Here is a 21,865-nt window from a genome sequence, read left to right on the forward strand (position 1 = left end):
CAACAATATGGAAGTGATTTGTCATCATCGTCTTCCAGGACATTTTTCAACTTCTCAGTCCAGTCCATAGCTCTGGGATTTTGTGGTAGGCTCTTATTAAAGTTCTAGGCAGGCCTGACTCTTTAGTTTTTTTTTAATTTATTTATTTTTACATCAGCCGAGGTTAGCTAGATGCTGCCACCTAGCTGGGCCAAATGAAGCCATGAAGAAAAATAATATGCAACTCGTTTTGGGGGGAATCGGTGCACTTCATTGCTACTCTCACCCGGAGAATGTTGCACCAGATGTTCTCGATAAGGTTTGGTGATTCCTTTTAATTAATCACAACTGTTCTCATTTGTGCTTGGCGTTCTGCATTTGCTGCGGGTGGAAGTGCATGGAGCATGGAACCAGTTCCCTAAACCAGGTGGCAAATTCTGCCTTGGACTGTCTGGTTTTTTTTCTACACAACCCAAAAATGGGAACTTTATTTTGTGTATAAATTTCATCTGAAAACACCCCTCTGAACATGTTCCAGACTCCTTAGCTATAGACTTTTAAATCACCTCTTCCCCCCCCCCCCCACACACACCTTTTTTTCTTGCAGCTGCATTATAGCAAACTTAAAGTTTGTTCTCAAGGCTACAGCAAGAGTGCCAGAAATCAAGGCAAGATCTTGAATGAATAACTAACGGCACATGAATCAGCAGCTCTTCCCCTTCTCCCTTACTTCTACTACAGTTTCAGAGTAGAGTTTGTCTTGGACTTACAACCATTCCTTTAGTAACCATTCAGAGTTACAGCAGCACTGAAAAAAGTGACATGAATGTCATGCAGAAAATGACATTTGAGTGCTTGGGTGCAATTTGGGTGCAAGTGTTTTTGACAAATGAGCATCCTGGGGTCACCATTTGCAGCCTTCCCAGGCAGTTTCTGACAAAAACGGGGAAGCCAGAATTGCTTAACAACTGAACAATTCATTTAAAAATGCACTGAGTTCTTTAACCAAAAGAAGCAAAAAAAGGTCATAACACTGAGCATGAGTCACTTAATAACCATTAACCACCTTAGCAGCAGAAAAACCGGTCCCAATTGTGGCCGTAAGTTGAGGACTTCCTGTACCACATGGCCATATGTGCATTTCATAGTGACCAAAGCAGCAGGGCATCACTAAATACCACTCTGCCAAATCTCCCAATATGGGTCTGATGATCCAACTCTTCAAAACCATTCAGGAGCCATAATAGATCAACAGTGAGGATCCCAGAACAAACTACAGTGTTCACCTATTCTACTCTAACCTAGTTACTCTTCTCCTTGAACTCTCACCAACTTCATGTGCTGATCTATTTCAGGGAAATGTGATAAAACGTGCAAATACTAGAAAGGCAAAAGAATGTGCATTTCATACTTTTTTCTTAATTCCCCATGTTCTCCCATCTTGTGCCATCAGGACAAGGCTGTTTTGACCAAGGCTTCCCAAGAGCATGAAGCAAACTTCTGGTCCCAACAAAACACCCTTTTATTAATTGACAGTTGCAGACCTTCTCTGGCTTGGAGAGCTGCCAGGCCGATATCTGCAGAACTAGGTAAGGAATCTCGGAGAGTCACAGGCCAATTAAGCAAACTAATTGTCTCCTGCAAACTCCACTCCCCTTTCGCTCCTCTTTTATTTCCTCTGGGAGGGGCCATTCACTGTCCATCTGTGGCCTTACTCCCAAGTCGACCCCTGTTCTTTAGTTGTTCCCTTCATCTGGCCACTCTGTGCATGCCAACAAGCTCCAGCTGTTCAACTGCCTCACTGATGTTTGACTCCGAAGGCAGCTGATAACTGGTATATGGCCCTGTCCCCCTCTCTGCCTCCGACGCAGAGCCCTCATCAGAGCCTTCCCCAGACTCCAGGATTGGCCCATCTTTGTCCCCAACCTCCTCACTGTCCGAAGCTGCTGCCAGCTATGCTGGCCGCTGGCGGGCCACAACAAAGGCAAGCAGGCATCCGAGGAAGACAAGGTCGACTCTCTACTTCCCTATTCAAGGATGCAAACCGTGGATAAAGCCTTCTTCTTTCCCAGCTCCTCTTGTTCTACTTCCCCCCTTTCATTGCTTACTTGCTCCTTCCCTCCCTTTCAACTATCTCCTCCTCCTTCCCCACAACCTGCTCCTGTCTCAGCTGTTGTCAAATGTTCAGACAAAACAACAGCAACAACCAGAGACTGTAGTACCGGTAGCAGAACAATATTTTCCATCGCTATGTGTACCCATGTCCCCCTCCCCATGATCAGATCCCAAACAGCAAGTCCTATCAGTCAGATTAAGGTTATAGGGTAAAGATTTGCATTTTTGTGGAGGGTTGAGGCACACTTGCAGCCCATAAGCATCTTTCTAACACACATCTGGTTCCTAAGCTTGCATTGCTGTAAGTTAGCTCTAAAGGTTGGTGGTGATATACTGCTGCCATCTAGTGGCCGAAGAGGGGAATCTTCATCTGACCCTATAGGAAAAGTGTGTTTAGTGGAGGGTAGCTCAAAACATCTGCTTGCCCCCTTTCAGTCTAATCCAGGGGTCTCCAACTTTGGCAACTCCAAGCTTTGCTAGCTGAGAATTTCTAGAAGTTGAAGTCCACAAGTCTTGAAGTTGTCAAGGTTGGAGACCCCTGCGTCTAATCAATGTTTTATTTTAAGGCACAACTAGCTCATGAAAGTTGATGCCTTAAAATCAAACTTGGTTAGTCTGGCAAGTGCTACCAAATTCTTGACTGTCACCTGACATTGTTTAGCAGTTGTTGCCAAGATGTGAGGCAGTCTCCGCAGGAAGAATGGTCGAGGCTGGATCTGTGATGAATGTGCTGTCTCTCATCTTAGTTCTTTTTTTTTATATGTGACTTTATTATGCTCCTCTGATTAACAGAATACATGCAACAGTCCTGGTGAAAGAATACAACTTCAAGAGGAGGAGGACTTGGAAAATTAACTTATAAAGAGAATACCCCCTAAAGCTTTAATTATTTTTTTTTAGAAGCTATAACTCACCTTTCATTCAGGAGCTCAAGCTGGTGTCAGGCGCAAAGAATCAGGACCATAGGTTGGGTTACAACACAGAAGATTTATTCAAAAAAATCTAGTCAATTTTCAGCACTAAATTAGCTCTAGATAAGGGTCAAATGAATTAACAAGATGTTGGACTTGCACCATTTGTAAGGAACACATTGGCTCAGTGGCTAAGACGCTAAGTATATTGATCAGAAGGTGAACAGTTCGGGGGTGTGAATCCCTAGTGCCATGTCATGGAGTGAGCTCCTGTTTCTTTTCCCAGCTTCTGTGTGTTACCACTACCATTACTGCAGCTGTTGCACAGGTAATCGCTGACTTATAGAGCCAAAACTTTAGATTGTTAAGCAAGATAGTTGTTAAATGAGTTTTGTCCCATTCTACCACAGTTGGCCACAGTTGTTGTGAGTCACTGCAGTTCTTAAGTTAGTAGCATGGATGTTAAGTGAAACTGTCTTCCCTATCGACTATGCTTATCAGAGCACCACAAATGTTGATCACATGACCCTGGGGCATTGCAGCCATCATAAATACATGCCAGCTGCCAAGCATATGAATTTTGAACTCGTGACATGGGGATGCTGCAATGGTCATGTTAAAAAATGATCATAAATCACTTTGGTCAGTGCCTCTGTAACTTCGACCAGTCCCTAAACAAAGGGTTGTACTTTGAGTTGTTGTCAGGCCTGCAGCCATATTTTCTTTTGGATCTTTGGCCTGCCACCTTTTCTATGATTCTACTATGCATTTTCTATTGTGGGAAAATGGGACGGAGGATTGTAAGAGTGAGATGAGATATAGCCATAACAAAATTATTTCTAGAAAGCCAAGGTCATCCTTTGTCTCTGCACCTCTGCACTTGACCGGAACAGGATGGGTGGAACTGCCAGCATGGCAGTGGGAGATTGGACCAGGTGGGTGTGGGGGAAAGATCTTGAACTTTCAACTAGGTGGGGAAAACTGGGAAGCTTTCAGATTCGGGTTTTCCCAGATGTGCCAACATGGCTCTCTTAATAAATTGGAACTTTGAGCAATACTTTGACTTGGACTCTGATTTACTTGAGGATGCTATTTGGAACCCTGACAGTTGAATTCTTTCTCCAACTTAATGGACTCCTATCTATAGCTCAGAATCAACCTCTGTGCCATTAGATGCACTCTAGTCCACCTTATGAAATAATGTCTTTTTAACCTTCCAGGTGCCTCAACACTTATTTTTCCAAGGCTGACTTTAACACTAGCTAGTCAAATGCTAGGACTGCTGCCCGCTTCAGGCGAGAGAATGCAGAGCGAGACATCAGCCTGTTCAATTTCAATTTTCCCTTTTAACTCCAGGCCATTTATTAAAACGCACATACTGGGAGTCAAAAGCGCCACAAAGGGCCCCCTTTTGACACAGCGTTAGCTTTATCAAGGCTGCAGTACAGGGCAGTGATAAATGGAACTGCCCTTCGGTCTGTCACAGGTAGTAGATTAATACGAGGAGCTAAATAGACTTTACATGGCTAGGAGGCCAGGCGTTCTGTAGTCATTGGAAGACAAGATGAAGCAAGCTGTGCCCTGGAGCGTGGGGGGTCTTCTTTGACACACAATCTCTTCCCCTGTCCCTCTGAAAGACAACTTCTGGAGCCCATCCTCCTGCCTATATTTAATGCAGTCCAGAGATTGTGGGGGAAATTTTTTTTACTCAGCCAGAAGAATAACATATAATCCCGTTCATCCTATAAATTAATCAAACATGGCCCAGGAAAGGAGGCTTCACAAGGGGAGGGGAGAGGCAGTACGTTTTCAGATGGATCTAGTGGGGATTCTCAGAGACTTTGGGATCTAGTGAGGCAGGTCCATGCTTGAAACTCAAGAACTTTTATTCTCAAAGCAATAGGATTGTATCTGGGGGTCCAACCTTGGGAACTTTAGAATCGGTGAACTTCAACTTCCAGAATTCCCCAGCCATCCATGCTCAAGAATCTGGGAATCACAATTAAAGTATCACATAGCAAGGCAGGGTTTAGTATTTCTTATATACTTTATATCCCATTACTTGTGCCAGCTTCTGCCAACCTAGCAGTTCGAAAGCACGTAAAAAATGAAAGTAGAAAAATAGAAACCTCCTTTGGTGGGAAGGTAAAAAGTGTTCCATGCACCTTTGGTGTTTAATCATGCCGGTCACAGGACCACGGAGATATCTTCGGACAGTGCTGGCTCTTTGGCTTTGAAACGGAGATGAGCACCGCCCCCTAGAATCGGGAACGACTAGCACATTTCTTTATATATGTTATTATTTCTTTGAACATTTTTCCTTGGATTTTCACTTTTCCAATTTCACGTCTTTCCCACTAGATCACTAGGTTTTGGGATTTAGAGATAAATAGACTGTAGACATTTTTTGCAAAATGCTCCTTTCGGACAACCTTCATCTATGCAGAAAAGCAGAAACGTAATGAAGGAGTTGAACAGCTATCTGTTGTGATAGAATAACAGAGTTGGAAGGGACCTTGGAGGTCTTCTAGTCCAACCCCCTGCTTAGGCAGGAAACCCTACATGACTTCAGACAAATGGTTAGTCAACATCTTCTTAAAAACTCCCAGTGTTGGAGCATTTCCTACTACTCACAAATTTTATCCCTCACTAATTTCTGAAGAGAAAGCTTCCCACACATGACAAAAAGCAGGGATTGGTTTTGCAACGAGGGCATCAGATAAGCTAAAAAGAAAAGCTTGTGTGTATTACAGTCACGGTGGATGGTGACTTTATTTTTTTGACCAAGAAACTGAAACATAATCAGTTCAGACTCAGGGACAAGAAAAGGTTGTTGATTTCTGGAACTGAATATTATCATAGGGGAATCTAAACACAGATGTCACTCTCCAAGGACACATATCACCCTTTGGTAAAGCTTATTGGAAGTAAGGAAATGATTTCTAGCAGAGACAAAACTGTGACTGTGTATACTTTAAAAAGAATTCCTGTCTTTTCTCATCCCCTGAGCATCCTGGAACAACCTGCCCCCAGAAGTTGTGAATGCTCCCCAACACTGGAATTTTTTAATAAATGGCCTAGGGAGGTGATGGCGAGCCCATGTTCACTCATATGGTTGGTGCCTTTGAAAAGATATACTTCCTTTATCACTTTCAGAAATTCCTTGTTAACTACTTTTCAGCTATTAGGAATCTTCAATTGGCAGGTTTTACAGCACCAGGTATACCCTTCAATACTTAGCAAAAGAAGTTTTAAATAAAGTTTAAGGTCTTAGATTTTGGGGGGGATTTTTACATGCTTTCAAACTGCTAGGTTGGCAGAAGTTGGGAGAAATAACGGGAGCTTACTCTATTACATGGTGCTAGGGATTTGAACCACCGAACTGCCGACCTTTCTGATCAACAGGCTCAGCATCTTGAGCCACCCTTATTTATCTTTACAATAGTCTTATTCCCCCCCCCTTCGTCTCCATTTTTCTTCTTTCCTGAACTTTCTTTTTTTTCTTTTTAGTTTGCATTAGCTTTTCTTTTAAATTGTAATGCTTTATAAAATTACTATACGCACACACACACACTCACACACACACACACACACATACACACATATAAAATATATATATAAAAGCTGCACAGAGAGGAACCAGTGAGGTTACTCAGAGCCAGCTTCCACTTGCCTTGTCCACTCTGCAGCCATTTTTCACACTCTGAAAATACAGATCGCTTTTAGCCTGGGTCCATCTGGTTTCTCAAATAGCCTGTCTCTTTGATAAATAACATAAATTAAATTAGACAAGACAAATAAATAGGGTTCCCCCCCCCTTTTTTTTTTGCTTCCCCACTCCTCCCCTTCCCCAGCATCTACCCTCAACCTCTCCCTGGATGGAAAACAAAAGCATATAGAATTCAGCAAACGCCTGGAGCCCCCGAAAGGCCATCTCACCAGTGCAAAATCTGAGGGGCAGCGAGGAGGGTGGAATGATTGCAAACGTGTCTGAAATGTTAACCATTTAACAGACCGCGGGACTCCCGCATAACTTTTAAGCTCTTTTTAATCCCTTTTAGTGCAAACCAGCGCAGCTAACAAGTCCAACAGGTAAGCAGCAATCCAGCTTTCTTCTTGTTGTTGTTAGTTGCGAAGTCGTATCCAATCCATCGCAAGTTGCGACCCCATGGACAACGTTCCTCCAGGCCTTCCTGTCTTCTACCATCCTCTGGAGTCCATTTAAGCTCACGCCGACTACTTTAGTGACTCCATCCAGCCACCTCATTCTCTGTCATCCCATTCTTCTTTTGATCTCAGTCTTTCCCAGCATGAGGCTCTTCTCCAGGGAGTCCTTCCTTTTCATCAGGTGGCCAAAGTATTTGAGTTTCCTCTTCAGGATCTGGCCTTCTAAAGAGCAGCCAGGGTGGATCTCCTCTAGGACTGAGTGGTTGGATCACCTAACAGTCCAAGGGACTCACAGGAGTCTTCTCCAGCACCAGAGTTCAAAGGCCTCCATTCTTTGGCGCTCAGCCTTCCTTATGGTCCAAACATCACAGCTATACATTGCAATAGGGAAAACCATAGTCTTGACTATACGCACTTGTGTTGGCAGGGTAATGTCTCTGCTTTTTTGTATGCTGTCTAGATTCGCCATAGCTTTCCTCCCCAGGAGCAAGCGTCTTTTAAGTTCTTGGTTGCAGTCCCCATCTGTGGTGGTCTTAGAGCCCAGGGGACGCACGTGTGCATGCGAGGGTTCGTGAACCTGCGCCCCTTTTGGGCCCGGAAAGCCTCCTGCACCAACCTAGAAGCCAAAACGGGGCACAGGGGTGCCGGTGAGGCCCTCCGGTGCCCCATTTGGGGCCTAGAAAGCCTCCTGCACCAATTTGGAAGCCAAAAATGGGCAAAGGGGGTAGGGGGTGGGACCCATGCACGGGGGGGGGGTGTGATCGCATTGCATTTTGGAGTTTTGGCCGCTCATACACGCTTTGGGCACGAGGCAACAAAAAGGTTAAGCATCACTGCCCTACACCATTTCTGACAAATGGCAAGCCAAGATCTCCTCTCCTTGGAAGCCTCCAGTGAGGAACCTCCTATGACTATCAGGATGCTGCAATGGCTTTAAGTGTGGAAAAATGGCCTAAGTCTTTACATCAGTTTCTCAACTGTGACGACTTTAAGTCCTGTGGACTTCAACTCCCAGAACCCCCCAGCCAGCACAGCAGAACCCTAATCTCAGCCAAGGGATTGAAACCACGGTTGAGAAACACTGCTTTAGATGGTCCTACAACAGCACTTTTTCCAGTGCTGTGGCAAGTTTGAACAGTCACTAAATGAATGCTTATAAGACAAGGACTACCTGGACTTGTCCAAGATGTCATCAGTGTTTCTCAATCTAGGCAACCTTAAGACGTCTGGACTTCACCTCCCAGAATTCCTCAGGTAGCATTTGCTGCGGTTGAGAAACTGATTTGTGTAACTTTTATGCAGTGACATCACATTGCAGGGATCCCTGTTTTGAGCTCCCCGTGTCTTTTCATGCACCCCCGAGAAGGCATCTAGTGCAAAGCTTTGCAAACAACAAATATGTGGGATAAAGCAGCCAAGGGATGCGCGGTAGCTCAGTGTGGTTAAGGCTCTGAACTTTTCGATCAGAAACGTTGGTATTGGGAATATATATATATATTCCCATATGCAAACAAACCTGGCAGATGGTTAGCTTATCAGATTAGGAAAAAAAGGAAAACTCGAAATATATCTAAACTGATTTACAGAGGGAAGGAGGTGTTCCAACAGGAAGAGATTCAAAAGGCTTTCTGGGAATTTTTTACAGAACTGTATAAAGGGGATAAAATTAATGGTTTAGACATAGACAAATATTTAGACAAGGAGAAAATACCTTCAGTTAGAGAAGAACACAGGCAAAAATTGAATCAACCAATAACCTCGGGGGAAATCCTGCAGGTAATTAAGCAATTAAAGCCAGGGAAAGCACCAGGTACAGATGGCTTGACAGCGGTTTACTACAAAAACTTACAGTTAGAAATGGTAGAACCTCTTAGAGAATTATTTAATATGATTCAAACGGAAGGTAAAGTCCCTCCATCTTGGAAGACAGCGTTTATATCTTTGATACCCAAAGAAGATCAAGATACTACTCAACCCAAAAATTATAGACCCATTTCATTACTGAATGTAGATTATAAAATTTTTACTAAAATATTAGCAAATAGGTTAATGTTGGTCATTCAACAATTGATACATACGGACCAAACAGGTTTTATACAAGGGAGACAGATGAAAAGTAATGTTAGATTAATTATTAATGCATTAGAATATTTGGGAAAGAACAACCAGATCCCTGCTGCGTTTATATTTTTGGATGCTGAGAAGGCCTTTGATCGAGTTAATTGGCAATTTCTGTTGAAGATACTGCAAAAAATGCAGATAGGAGATAATTTTTTACAGTCAATTAAAGCAATATACCAACAGCAAACAGCACAAATCATAGTCAATGGAAGTCTGACAGACTCTTTTCAAATTGGAAAAGGTACAAGACAGGGCTGTCCTTTGTCCCCATTATTGTTTATTATAACTTTGGAAGTATTGTTGAATAAAATACGGGGCTTGGATGGTTTAAAAGGGATCAAGATTAGGCAGCAAGAATATAGAGTCCGCGCTTTTGCGGATGATTTGGTCATAATATTGGAACAACCGCAGGAATCCAGTATGGTTTTAATGAATATGATTAATCAATATGGTCAAGTGTCGGGCTTTAAAATAAACTTAGGAAAAACGAAAATATTAGCTATAAATATGAATATTAAACAAAAGGAAGAATTAGGAGTGATGCTAGGATGTGAGGTAGTTAAAAAAGTCAAATATCTTGGAGTTAACATTTTAACTTCAAATGGGAAATTATATAAGCATAATTATGAACCACTTTGGTATAGCATACAGACAGAGATGAAAAAATGGGAGAAATTGCACTTATCTTTGCTGGGTAGGATAGCGGCAGTGAAAATGAACATTTTACCAAAATTTTTATTTCTCTTCCAAATGTTACCTATACTTAAAAAAGATGCGAACCTTTTAGAATGGCAGAAGGGTATCAACAAATTTGTGTGGGCAGGAAAGAAGCCGAGGGTAAAGATGAAAATAATGCAAGATGTACGTGAGAGAGGAGGATTGAAACTACCTAATTTAAAACTATATTATGATGCAGTGGCATTATCTGTAATTAGTGATTGGATTCATTTAACTAATGATAGAATATTGAACATTGAGGGACACGATCTGGTATTTGGTTGGCATGCTTACCTGTTATTCAACAAAAAATTGGATAAGACCTTTAAAAGTCATATTTTAAGAAATGCTTTATTGCGGGTCTGGAAGAAATATCAATATAAATTAAATGACAAGATACCCATGTGGGCAATTCCTAGACACGCAATTGAAAATATGAATACAGCACAAAAACAGGACAGAATTACTTACAGACAGCTTCTTACCTCGGAAAGGGGGGTATTACAATTAAAATGTTTAGAGGTATTAAAAGAGGAGAAGGTAGTTCAAACATGGTTCCAGTATGGGCAATTACAGGCTAGGTGGAAAATAGATCAAAAAATTGGTTTTATTCAAGTTGAGGATAATCTGTTTAAACAAATAAGAGATCAAAGCTTAATGCATATAAAGAGGATATATAATGTATTAATACAGATGGATTCGGAAACAGAATTAGTTAAAGATTGTATGATAAAATGGGCTCAAAATATTGAGGAACCAATAATGTTGGATACATGGGAAAGAATCTGGGTAAGAAATGTGAAATTTACACAAGCTCAAAATCTGAGAGAAAATTTTTACAAGATGTTCTATAGATGGCATTTAGATCCTAAAAAGTTGGCTTCTATGTATCCGAATGTACAGCCTAAATGTTGGAGGTGTGGTTCTCTCGATGCTACATATTATCATATATGGTGGACCTGCCAAAAGGTTAAGGCATTTTGGATAAAAATATGGTGGGTCATGCAAAATGTTTTTAAAAGAAGGATAAAGTTTAGTCCTCAGTTATTTTTACTAGGTATATGTACTGATTTTACAGTGGTAGAGACCAATTTGACTCTGCACCTGATAACTGCAGCAAGACTGTTGGTGGCGCAATATTGGAAGAAGGAAGACTTGCCTACAATCCAAGAATGGACATTGAAAGTAACAAACTTAGCTGAAATGGCTAAAATATCGGCATATCTCAAAGATCATTCAAATGAGAGATATAAACGAGACTGGAAAAAATGGATTGACTATATACAAAATAAATACGGGACTAAGAAATTCCAGTTAGCCTATGCTTAAGATCAGAAATGATTTAAACTGTTAAAAGTCAGTTCAGTAAGAAGAAGCTAAGGTCAATCTAGAATGTCATTAATTTCTTTATTTCTTTTTTCTCAATAGATTTTAGACTGTGTTAGTTAAAAATCCATACCGTGTACGGGTTCTGGGAAGTCGGGGGGGGGGGGGAAGGAGGAGGGGGGGGTGGGGGGGTGGAGGGAGGGAGGGATACACACAACAAAAAAAAAATTGTACTTCAATGTCTTAATGATTGACAAATGATGACATATTTGTGTTTTTTTTTTTTAAAGAAAAATAAAAAAGTTGAAATACAGAAACGTTGGTATTTCGGTGGTTCGAATCCCTAGTGTTGCGTAACAGAGTGAGCTCCTGTTACTTGTCCCAGCTTCTGCCCACCTTGGTGGGAAGGTAACAGTGTTCCGTGGGCCTTCGGCATTTAGTCATGCCAGCCATATGACCACGGAGATGTCTTAGGACAGTGCTGGCTCTTCAGCTTTGAAATGGGGATGAGCACTGCCCCCTAGAGTTGGGAACGACTACCATATATGTGTGAGGGGAACCTTTACCTTTACCTTATTTGTTAGCGCCTCTCCTTTAATAAAATGGCATCTTATATCTGTTTTATTATTTCAATCCCTTCCCCCAGATTAGCGTCCTGCTGTTTCTGAACTGCTCCCTCTGGCAGCTGTAATTGTAAATGGGTTAAAAAAACAAAGGGAGAGAAGTGGAAGGAACAAGCACCATTCGCAGCAATCTGCTTTTCTTTGCTCCCAGAGGTTGCAAGTTATCCTAAAAATTCATTGTTGGCACCAGAAATCAAATAAAAGCCACTCGTTTGCAGGGAGAGGGATGAGCAACGTGTCCTCAGCTCAAGTTCAGGACAAAATACAAAGAGGTAGGTGGCTATGTGGTGCTTCTCAGAACAATTAGGATGTCAGGCTGAAGTCAGAAGCAAGAGCTATTTCATTGGAATGAAAATAGTTATCCAATGAAGCAGCAGGTTGATGGCTAACAGATGCAAGCAGCAATTCAGTTTCTAACCAGGACGCCTTCTATATTGGGCTTCAGTTCCAGGAACGTCAACAAGATGGCATGCCATCTTTTCTGAAAACTCACTTCTGCAACAAGGAAGGCATCCAAATCCTTTAGTCATCTCTTCATTTCCTTCCATTCCTCCCTCCACAACAGAGGCAGATGTCTTTCTAGCAGGAAGGCACTTAAAATATATTTTTTCCCCAGTGATTGAGGGGCCCAGAAGGTATAGCAGTGAGGTCGTTACCCCAGTGGAAATGGCAGAAAATCTTTGGGGGATTTGTGATTATGGGGACGAGTGTTTTAGACCAGTGTTCCTTAACTTTGAAAACTTTGAAGATATCTGGACTTCAACTCCCAGAATTCCCCAGTCAGTCATGTCAGCTGGGGTATTCTGGGAGTTGAAATCCACATATCATAAAGTTGTCAAAGAAAACATTGTTTTCTTAAGAAACACCGTTGTTAAAGTCTGTACAGCTTCTCAGTCATCCAGGTCATGGTTGTCCCAAAGATGCTTTTTCAGGAGACAACTTTTCTCTTCCTGAGAAAAAAATTTCAGACTACAGGAACCAGGAGCATCACTCAGGTGACCCTGAGGACACAGATAAAACTTACAAAGGCATAAAAGGATGCAGATTACCAGCTATCTGCAAGGAATATAAATCCTTACATTCCCCACCATCCTGTTGGAGCTGAAGAAGCTTCTGAAGAAGAGACTCGGTGGCACCGTGGTTAAGAGTGCAGCACTGCAGGCCACATTTGCTGACTGCCTGCAATTTAGCAGTTCAAATCCCACCAGGCTCAAAGTTGACTCAGCCTTCCATCCCCCCCCTGAGGTGGGTAAAATGAGGACCCAGATTGTTGGGGGCAAAAGGCTGACTCTGTAAACCGCTTAGAGAGGGGCCTTGTGAAGTGGTATATCAGTCTAAGTGCTATTGCTATTCTTGGATGAGAAGCAAAACATCTTCAAAGAAAAAGGCAAGAAAGTCCAGCTACCTCCTGAAAAAGCACCTTTGGGACTGTTTTAGACTATTAAAAATTGTCTGCACTATTTTAACGTAATCCTATCTCTTAACAAATAGGGGGGATTTTGTCATGTAACCTTTGAGAATTTGGGGGCAAAAATGAAGGGCTGGGGGGACTGCAAGCAAATGTTCCCCAGCCCTCCTTACCAAACTGCAAGCGCCTGCTTTTACCCTTCAGTATGCAGATGCTGCAAAGAAATGAACTGCAGCCACAAATGGAAGGTGAAGCCCGCATTTCTCTTAATGGGAAAACAATGAATGTACCAATGTTGGGGACATTATCCAAACTCACAACCTGCGGCTACTCTGTTGAAAGAAACAGGTATAGGTCAGTGCCCGGATGGTTTGCTGAGGAAAAGTTGGAGATAAACAGTAATATATCTGCAGACTATAGTTCCAAATACATATACAGAAAAAGAATTCAATTGCCTGCATGTATCAAACACAACAGCTTCCTTTGAAGTCTTTATTTTTGACGTAATCTCTTCTGCTTCTTTCCACGATTAATAACTCTGTTTATTATGAAAGTGTTATGGCCCACCAGTGGCCAGCGGAACTGGCAGCAGTCGGACAGTGAGAAGGTCAGGGAGGAGCATGAGCCAGTCCTGGAAGCTGGGGAAGGGTCTGATGAGGGCTCTGCGTCGGAGGCAGAGAGAGGGCCAAGGCCGTGTAGCAGAGATCAGGTGCCTACGGAGCTAGACAGCAGTGAGGCAGAGGAACAGCTGGAGCCTGGTCACAATGTGCGCATGCGCAGAGCTGCCAGAAAAAAGAACAACTCAGAAATCAGGGTAGTCTTGGGAGTAAAGTCACAGGTGGAAGGTGAATGGCCCCTCCCATAGGAAATAAAAGAGGAGTGAAAGGGGAGGGGGCTTTTGCAAGAAACAATTCATTCGGTCAGTCGTTAGATCCATTTCAGGAGTGTGGAGATCTGTCCGTGAATCTCAGAGACTCTGTGCCCTGTCTTTCCTTGCACAGCACCTCATTTGGGAAAATATTTACATGGCAGCTTTCCAAGATAGATAAGGTCTGTAGTCATAAATATTCCTTTGAAAAACTGTTTACCAGGCCTTGCTGAATGGGAATGAGAGGAAATCACATGCGTTTAATAAAAGGGGTTTTGTCGGGACCAGGACTCTTCCTGGTGCTTTTTGGGGAAGCCTAGGTCAGAACAGAAAGCCTGATTACAGGGCCTTGTGTGGATGTCTATGTTTCACGCTCTCTGCACACAAATGTGATTCATTCATTTAGTGTTTACAGAACAATTTGCAACCTTGGATTGCTGCCAGAAGATTGATCTTAGAGAATGAATTAGAAGGAATGAATGATCTTAGATCAAGAGCCGAGGTGGCGTAGTGGTTAAATGCAGCACTGCAGGCTACTTCAGCTGACTGCAGTTCTGCAGTTCGGCTGTTCAAATCTCACCGGCTCAGGGTTGACTCAGCCTTCCATCCTTCCGAGGTGGGTAAAATGAGGACCCAGATTGTTGTTGGGGGCAATTATGCTGACTCTGTAAACCGCTTAGAGAGGGCTGAAAGCCCTATGAAGCGGTATATAAGTCTAACTGCTATTGCTATTGCTATTAGATGAATTAACACAGTGAAGAACCAGTCAGGAACCTGCTGAAGGAATGTCTTGGGAGAAACACCTGGAAAAAGTGGCCAGAAGCCTGCTGTGTGTAATCCCGTGTCTCCTCCAGATTTCAAATGGAATATAGTTTAAATGAGGTGCATTTCATCCAGACTTCCCTTTCTCCCCATTTTGTATGCTTTAAAATGTGCATAAAGACAGGTATCATTTTTAAAAAGTAGAGGCTGCCCTCCCTGTTTTGTTCTTGACACAAATTCAAGATCCTTGTTTATTTATAAAAATTAAAATGCCAGCAGGAGACAAAAGCACTGGGAACAACAACAACAAAGGTACATATATATTATACAGTATACATTACAGATATATCCTGTTCTATAATATGAATTTAGAAAAATTAAAACCTTGATTAAAAGTACATCAGGATATTCCAAAATACCAAGGGGAAAAAAGTTATATATACAAAGTTTTATATATTACATACAGCCCCCATGGTGATTTTAAAACCCAGCCACCGGGATCCCAATGCTCCAAAAGTGGCCCCAAAATAAAGCAATGTTTTAGAATATGACTTAGGTCGAGTAAAGTCCCAAAGGAAAAAGAATGAATTAGGGAAATGCAGGCTCAGTTAGTGCTTGAGTCAGTACTGTAACGACAGAGAGCAAAAAGTATTTTTTTCCTGCTGCCCAACAAATCCCTGAGGATAGGGGAGGAATCTTAATGCCGTGTGTTCTACAATTTCGGTGTTGCCCATCCAGTAAAAGATTTGTGCGTTGTCTTTACAGCTCTGCAAAATCCAAAATGTGGCTGGACGAGACAAAATACTTTTTTTTTTTTACCTCTCCAAATACTGGAATATACTTCGGGTTTCTTGAACTGATGTGCTGTCAAGTCGCAGCCGTTTGGGAGAAGGCATGGCAGCAGGAGGCAGAGTTCTTCTCTTGACCTAGGAAATGTCCGGAAGCAAGTTTAGTCCCAAAGATTTTCTAGATGACCAGAATCTCATTCATTCAATCTGCCTGGATGTGTCTCAGTCACTGGCTACTGGAAAAGGACCAGGGTGTTCTCGGTTAAAGGAAGCATCTTTATCTAACTGAACTTTTTATTTGCCTCTATAGTCAGTTGACCAACTGCTCTCTCCAGTTCTGAATAACACCATCTGTCCTGACCTAGGCTTCCCAAGAGCATGAAGCAGACTCCTTGTCCCAACAAACCCCTTTCATTAATTTACTGAGAATTCTGCTCATTCACATCCGGCAGAGTCTTTCAAGGGAGGATTTACAGTCACAGACCTTCTCTGGCTTGGAGAGCTGCCAGGCCGATATCTGCAGAATTTGGCAAGGAGCTTTGAGAGTCACGAACCAATTAAGTGAACTAATTGTCTCCTGCAAGCTCCACTCCCCTTTTGATCCTCTTTTATTTCCTCTGGGAGGGGACACTCATTGTCTACCTGTGGCCTTACTCCCAAAGTCAATCCCTGTTCTTTAGCTGTTCCCTTCGTCTGACCACTCTGTGCATGCGCACACTGGGAACAGGCTCCAGCTGTTCTTCTGCCTCACTGCTGTCTGATTCTGAAGGCATCTGATAACTGGCATACGGCCCTGGCCCCCGCTTTGCCTCCGACACAGATCCTCCATCAGAGCCTACCCCAGAGTCCAGGACTGACCCATGTTCCTCCCCAACCTCCTCACTGTCTGAATCTGCTGCCAGCTCTGCTGGCCACTGTCGGGCCACAACATCATCCAAGCCTAAACCAAACCAAGTCTAAAAACACCAGGGAATTTCTAGAAGCCTGGCACTCTGACAAATTATCCATCAACAGACACATAGATATAAACAATATCTATTTACTGTGCAAAAGAGACAATCAACACACCAAGAAGGGAACAAAAAGATCAAAACACCTCCTCGCCTGCGATCAGCACCCAGATGAGCACAGATTAACTCCAAGATTAACATCAGACCAGCAATCGAGTAAACGAATGCCCCAATCAAGGAACTGCCAAACAAGCCAACAATAAACAGCCCAACCAAAGAACCTTTAAGACCATCACGTCAGAGCAAGCAACTAGAATACAGAGAGCAAACCCCCATCCATAGTAACTTAAGACTACTTTATTGTCATTTTGAATGTACACTGATCGGCATACATGAAATCGAAATCTCATTGCAGACACCTCTCAAAGGGTCACCACCTCTAATATACACTACATAAACATGACAAAATAAATATAAAATTATGCATATACCAGGTGTGGGTTCCTGCTAGTTCTAACCTCTTCTATAGAAGAGGTTCCACAAATCTACAGTGCCGTTTAGAACCAGTTCCAGCTCCCTCCCCCCGCCTGTCTGCACATCATCAAGATGAAGAGCAAGAGGAGGAATTCTGGGAGTTGAAGTCCACATGTCTTAAAGCTGTCAAGTTTGAACACCCCTGGGGTTTTTTTCTAAAGGGTTAGGGGTGCAAGGGTCTTGTAACTTGACAGCTTTAAGAGTTGCGTGCTTCAAATGCCAGAGTTTCTGAGCCAACATTTTGGTTGCTAAGCAAGAGTGTTGTTAAGTGAGTTTCACCACATTTTACAAGTTTGCCACGCCCATCCAGTCACATGGCTGGCAAGCCACTCCCACTCGGTCACATGGCCGGCAAGCCATTCCCACAAAGCAGGCCACACCTACAGAAGAGGTTCTAAAAATTTTTGAAACCCACCACTGGCACATACCCACATATCTTATATGACACAGAGAAACAACACTGTCTAGTTCGGATGGATACACGTACATGGCGAGAGAAACGAATCTTGCAAGTTTGCCAGGTGGCCTAGGGCAGTGATGGCGAACCTTTTCAACACTGAGTGCCCAAACTGGAATGCACCAGAAACCCGAAGACCAGCTGGCCGGTGCGCATACCTGTTTTTTGTCCATTGGCCGTTTTACATGCCGTTTTCAGGCCAAAACGAGCCTGTTTTGGGAGCGTTTTTCAAGCCATTTTCAAGCGCTCCGGCGCCTGCAAAAACCAACTGGCTGTGTCGGAAACCAGAAGAGCAGCTGGTGACGGCATGCGTGCCCATAGAGAGGGCTCTGCGTGCCACCTCTGGCACGCGTGACATAGGTTCGCCATCACGGGCCTAGGGAACAAAGCTGCTACAGAATCTGGTAGTCCTGCTAGAAATACTTTGAAACCTCCTCCTGGAGGGGAGCAACAGAAACAAACCGTGAAGTGAGTGCGTGGGGTCTCTAACAATGCTGATTATGTTACCCAGTCCTTACTGATGTTACCTAGTTTAGGTAACGAAACTTCTGCAAGAAAATAACCAAGCTCAGACAGCACTAAGGACCCCTCCCTCACTATTCAAGCCTAACAGCACTGAAATAATTTTTCAGTGACTGGCTGGAGGATTCTGGAAGTTGAAGTCCAGACAGGCTAAAATTGTCAGTAACTGGGGGTCCTTGGACCACTGGTGGCCTGTGAGAAAATTTTGGTGGTCCTCAGAAAAATTATTTGCATTTTTATATTGCACTAAATACTATTTATCTTCTAAAAAAATTCATATTAGTGGTCCGCAGGATTTAAAATTATGAATTTAGTGGTCCCTGAGGTCCAAAAGGCTGGTGACCCCTGGCCTAGAGGGAGGGAGGGAGGTAAGGAAAATGGGTAGGTGGATTTCATAGAGGGGCGGATGGACAGATATAGCATAAATAAGAACAAAACCCATGTTAAGTAACAGGTTCACCTCAAATCAATCAGATCTCTACCTGGGGTTTGGCTTTCTCTTTCACGCCCTCGGTCTTCACTGGGGACAGGGTCTGGAAGACAAAATTCCTTGAGTTCCTGGGGGCATTCGGGTTGAGATCGGACATGGCTGCCAATTTCTGCAGGACGGCTCTTGGTTGGTTCAGCAGAGATCCATTCTTCAGCTATCAGTTGGGGGACAAAAAAGTTATCTAAGATATTGTATTCAAGTAACATGACCGCATATCATTTTGACCTTCAGGAGCATGGAGAGTCCTCCTACTCCCATCTCACAGGCAGGGCAAATAAGGAAGAGCAGTGCTTCAATGAATTTCTCTCTCTCCTAATGTAGGCAAGCCAGAGTGGAAGCATATCAGGAACACACCAGCTTTGCAGCAGTGAAAGAGGGAGCAAGTCCATGGATACATTTAGCCTGGTTTGTGTCTACCACAGGGGTCTCGAAACTTGGCAACTTGCTAGCTGGAGAATTCTGGGAATTGAAGTCCACAAGTCTTAAGAGTTGTCAGGTTTTGGGAGCCCTGATCTACCCTAAAGGTAAAGATTCCCCTCAAACATTGTCCTAGTCGTTCCCGACTCTAGGGGGTGGTGCTCATCTCCGTTTCAATGTTGAAGAGCCAATGCTGTCCGAAGACATCTCAGTGGTCCTGTGGTCGGCATGACTAAATGCCGAAGGCACATGGAATGCTGTTCCCTTCCCACCAAAGTTGGTTCCTATTTTTCTACTTGCATTTTTATGGGCTTTCGAACTGCTAGGTTGGCAGAAGCTGGGACAAGTAACGGGAGCTCACTCTGTTTACGTGGTGCTAGGGATTCGAACCGCCGAACTGCCGGCCTTTCTAATCGACGAGTTCAGCGTCTTAGCCACTGAGCCCCACACAATATATTTAAATCAGGGGTAGTCAACCTTTTATACCTACCGCCCACTTTTGTATCTCTGTTAGTAGTAAAATTTTCCAACCACCCACCAGTTCCACAGTCAAGGTGATTTATAGAGTAGGGAAGTAACTTTACTTTATAAAATTTACAAAGCAGAGTTACAGCAAACCCCCACCACCCACCATGAAAGCTGGAACGCCCACTAGTGGGCAGTAGGGACCAGGTTGACTACCACTGATTTAAATACATATGCATATAAATACCCCCCCCCGCCCCCCAAGGCTACTCTGGACTGCAGTTTTACCCTTCCCACCAAAAGTGGTCCCTATTTTTCTACTTGCATTTTTTACATGCTTTCAAACTGCTAGGCTGGCAGAAGCTGGGACAAGTAATGGGACCTCACTCTGTTATGCGGTGCTAGGGATTCGAACTGCCGATCTATCTTATTGACAAGCTCAGTGTCTTAGCTTCTGAGCCACCGGGTCCCTACTAGTGGCATTTCTCCAAGGAGTTGCTGGCAGTGAGAGATTCTGCAACTGGAAAAAACAGGGTTGAACCTGGGATATTTTTCACAGGGAAGCACAAGGCTCAGGCATTACATACACAAGCTTTCCCGCACAATCGAGGCCATCTGTGACAGCCCAACCTCTGGGGGCAATCTGGTATTTATTACCCGAGACAGGAAGCTCACCTCTATTATAAAGAACGTTTTCTACCGGCGGTATAACTTTAAACAAGGAATCGTCCATCCTCAGATGATACTAACCTGTGGTTTGCTGCCGGGCTGGAAACTTTCAAATGGATTTCTGGGTAGTGATTTAATTTCCTGAACAGCTACTGCAGAGGGTGCTAGAAAAAAACAGGGGGAGAGAAAGGAAAGCCTTTCAGAAGGCAAACCAAACAGCAGGAAAAGTTGCACTGACTGCTTCTTTGGCCATTCACGCAGTGTAGGAGAGAGAGTTTACGTACGGACAAACTGTTTCCCGTGTGGGCACTCACAGGTCAGGCCAACCCAATCCAAGGACAAGCTTGGTTTAGAAACCATCCTTGAGTCCATTTCAGAGTTGCTTTGAGGATAGTATCCCTCAGTCGCATCACGTTTCCAACAGTTTTGTCAAAAACCAACATTTACTTACAGTGTTCACCAAAACTGGGACACAGCGAACCATTGCTTTAAAAAAAAAAAAAAAAAACAACCACCGCATGTCAGGCCTGCAGACATCTTTTCTTTTGGATTTTTGCCCTGCTATACTTTCTATTATTCTACTATGCCTTTTGTATTGTGGGGAAATGGGAGGGGGGATTGTATGAAGTTAGATGATATGTAGCCATAACAAAATTCTTTCTAGAAAGCCAAGGTCATCCTTTGTCTCTGCACCGCTGCACCTGACCAGAATTGGATGGGTGGAAACTGCCAGCATGGCAATGGAAGATTGGACCATGGGAGGGACTTGTGGGTGTGGGGGAAAGATCTTGAACTTTCAGCTAGGTGTGGAAAACCAGGAAGCTTTCGGGTTCAGGTTTTCCCAGATGTGCCCACACGGCTCTCTTAATAAATTGGGACTTTGAGGAATCCTTTGTCTTGGACTCTGATTTACTTGAGGATGCTATTTGGAACCCTGAGAGTTGCATTTGCTAAACAACTACCACAAAAATAGTTGTAAAATTGGGCCGGTCACATGGGTGACTTGATTTATGACTGCCATGATTTATGACTGTGATGGGCAGGTTCCATTATAGCCGAAACCTGGGGCTTACAGAGGCCACTTTTAGAGAAGCAGGTGGAAACTTAGGGTGCGTGTGTGTTTTCAGTGATGCTGCTACCTTTGGTGCTCTTGTGTCATTAGCTAACTGGGTAACATCATCAGTGCCAGTAAGGAGTGCTGTTTCCTGTCAGTTTATATTCTGGTGACTTGCCTATCTATATGAGGGTGGGAGCAGTCTTATGTTTACTGATGGTTCTTTGGCAGTTTCTTGATTGGGGTATTGCTCACTTGATTGTTGGTCTGATGTTAATTTTGGAATTAATCATTCCTATCACCCATTTCCTCCCACGTATGACTGCATGACTGTAACTCTGTTGCTTGTATTCTTACGATTTAGACTGATTGTTCCCTAGTATGATTTGATTGCTTATTTGTACCCTATGACTATCATTAAGCGTTGTGCCTTATGATTCTTGATGAATTTATCTTGTCCTTTTATGTACACTGAGAGCATTTGCACCAAAGACAAATTCCTTGTGTGTCCAATCACACTTG

At 43.2% G+C, this 21,865-nt stretch overlaps 1 protein-coding gene across 2 annotated transcripts in view; it reads right to left on the reverse strand.

Annotated features, from left to right (window-relative positions):
• Positions 1–15,234: 15,234 nt before the first annotated feature.
• The window catches only part of CLSPN (claspin), a 41,544-nt gene continuing 34,913 nt past the window's right edge, over positions 15,235–21,865 (reverse strand). For both annotated transcript variants that reach the window (XM_032227109.1, XM_032227108.1), the window contains exons 23-25: positions 20,371–20,453; positions 18,731–18,892; positions 15,235–15,923 (exon numbers count right to left, since the gene is read on the reverse strand). In XM_032227109.1, coding sequence (XP_032083000.1) covers positions 15,813–15,923; positions 18,731–18,892; positions 20,371–20,453 — 356 coding nt within the window. In that variant the 3' untranslated portion in view covers positions 15,235–15,812. The remainder of the gene's footprint in view (positions 15,924–18,730; positions 18,893–20,370; positions 20,454–21,865) is intronic.

This window comes from Thamnophis elegans, chromosome 12 (genome assembly GCF_009769535.1).
Source record: "Thamnophis elegans isolate rThaEle1 chromosome 12, rThaEle1.pri, whole genome shotgun sequence".
NCBI classification, from domain to species: Eukaryota; Metazoa; Chordata; class Lepidosauria; order Squamata; family Colubridae; genus Thamnophis; species Thamnophis elegans.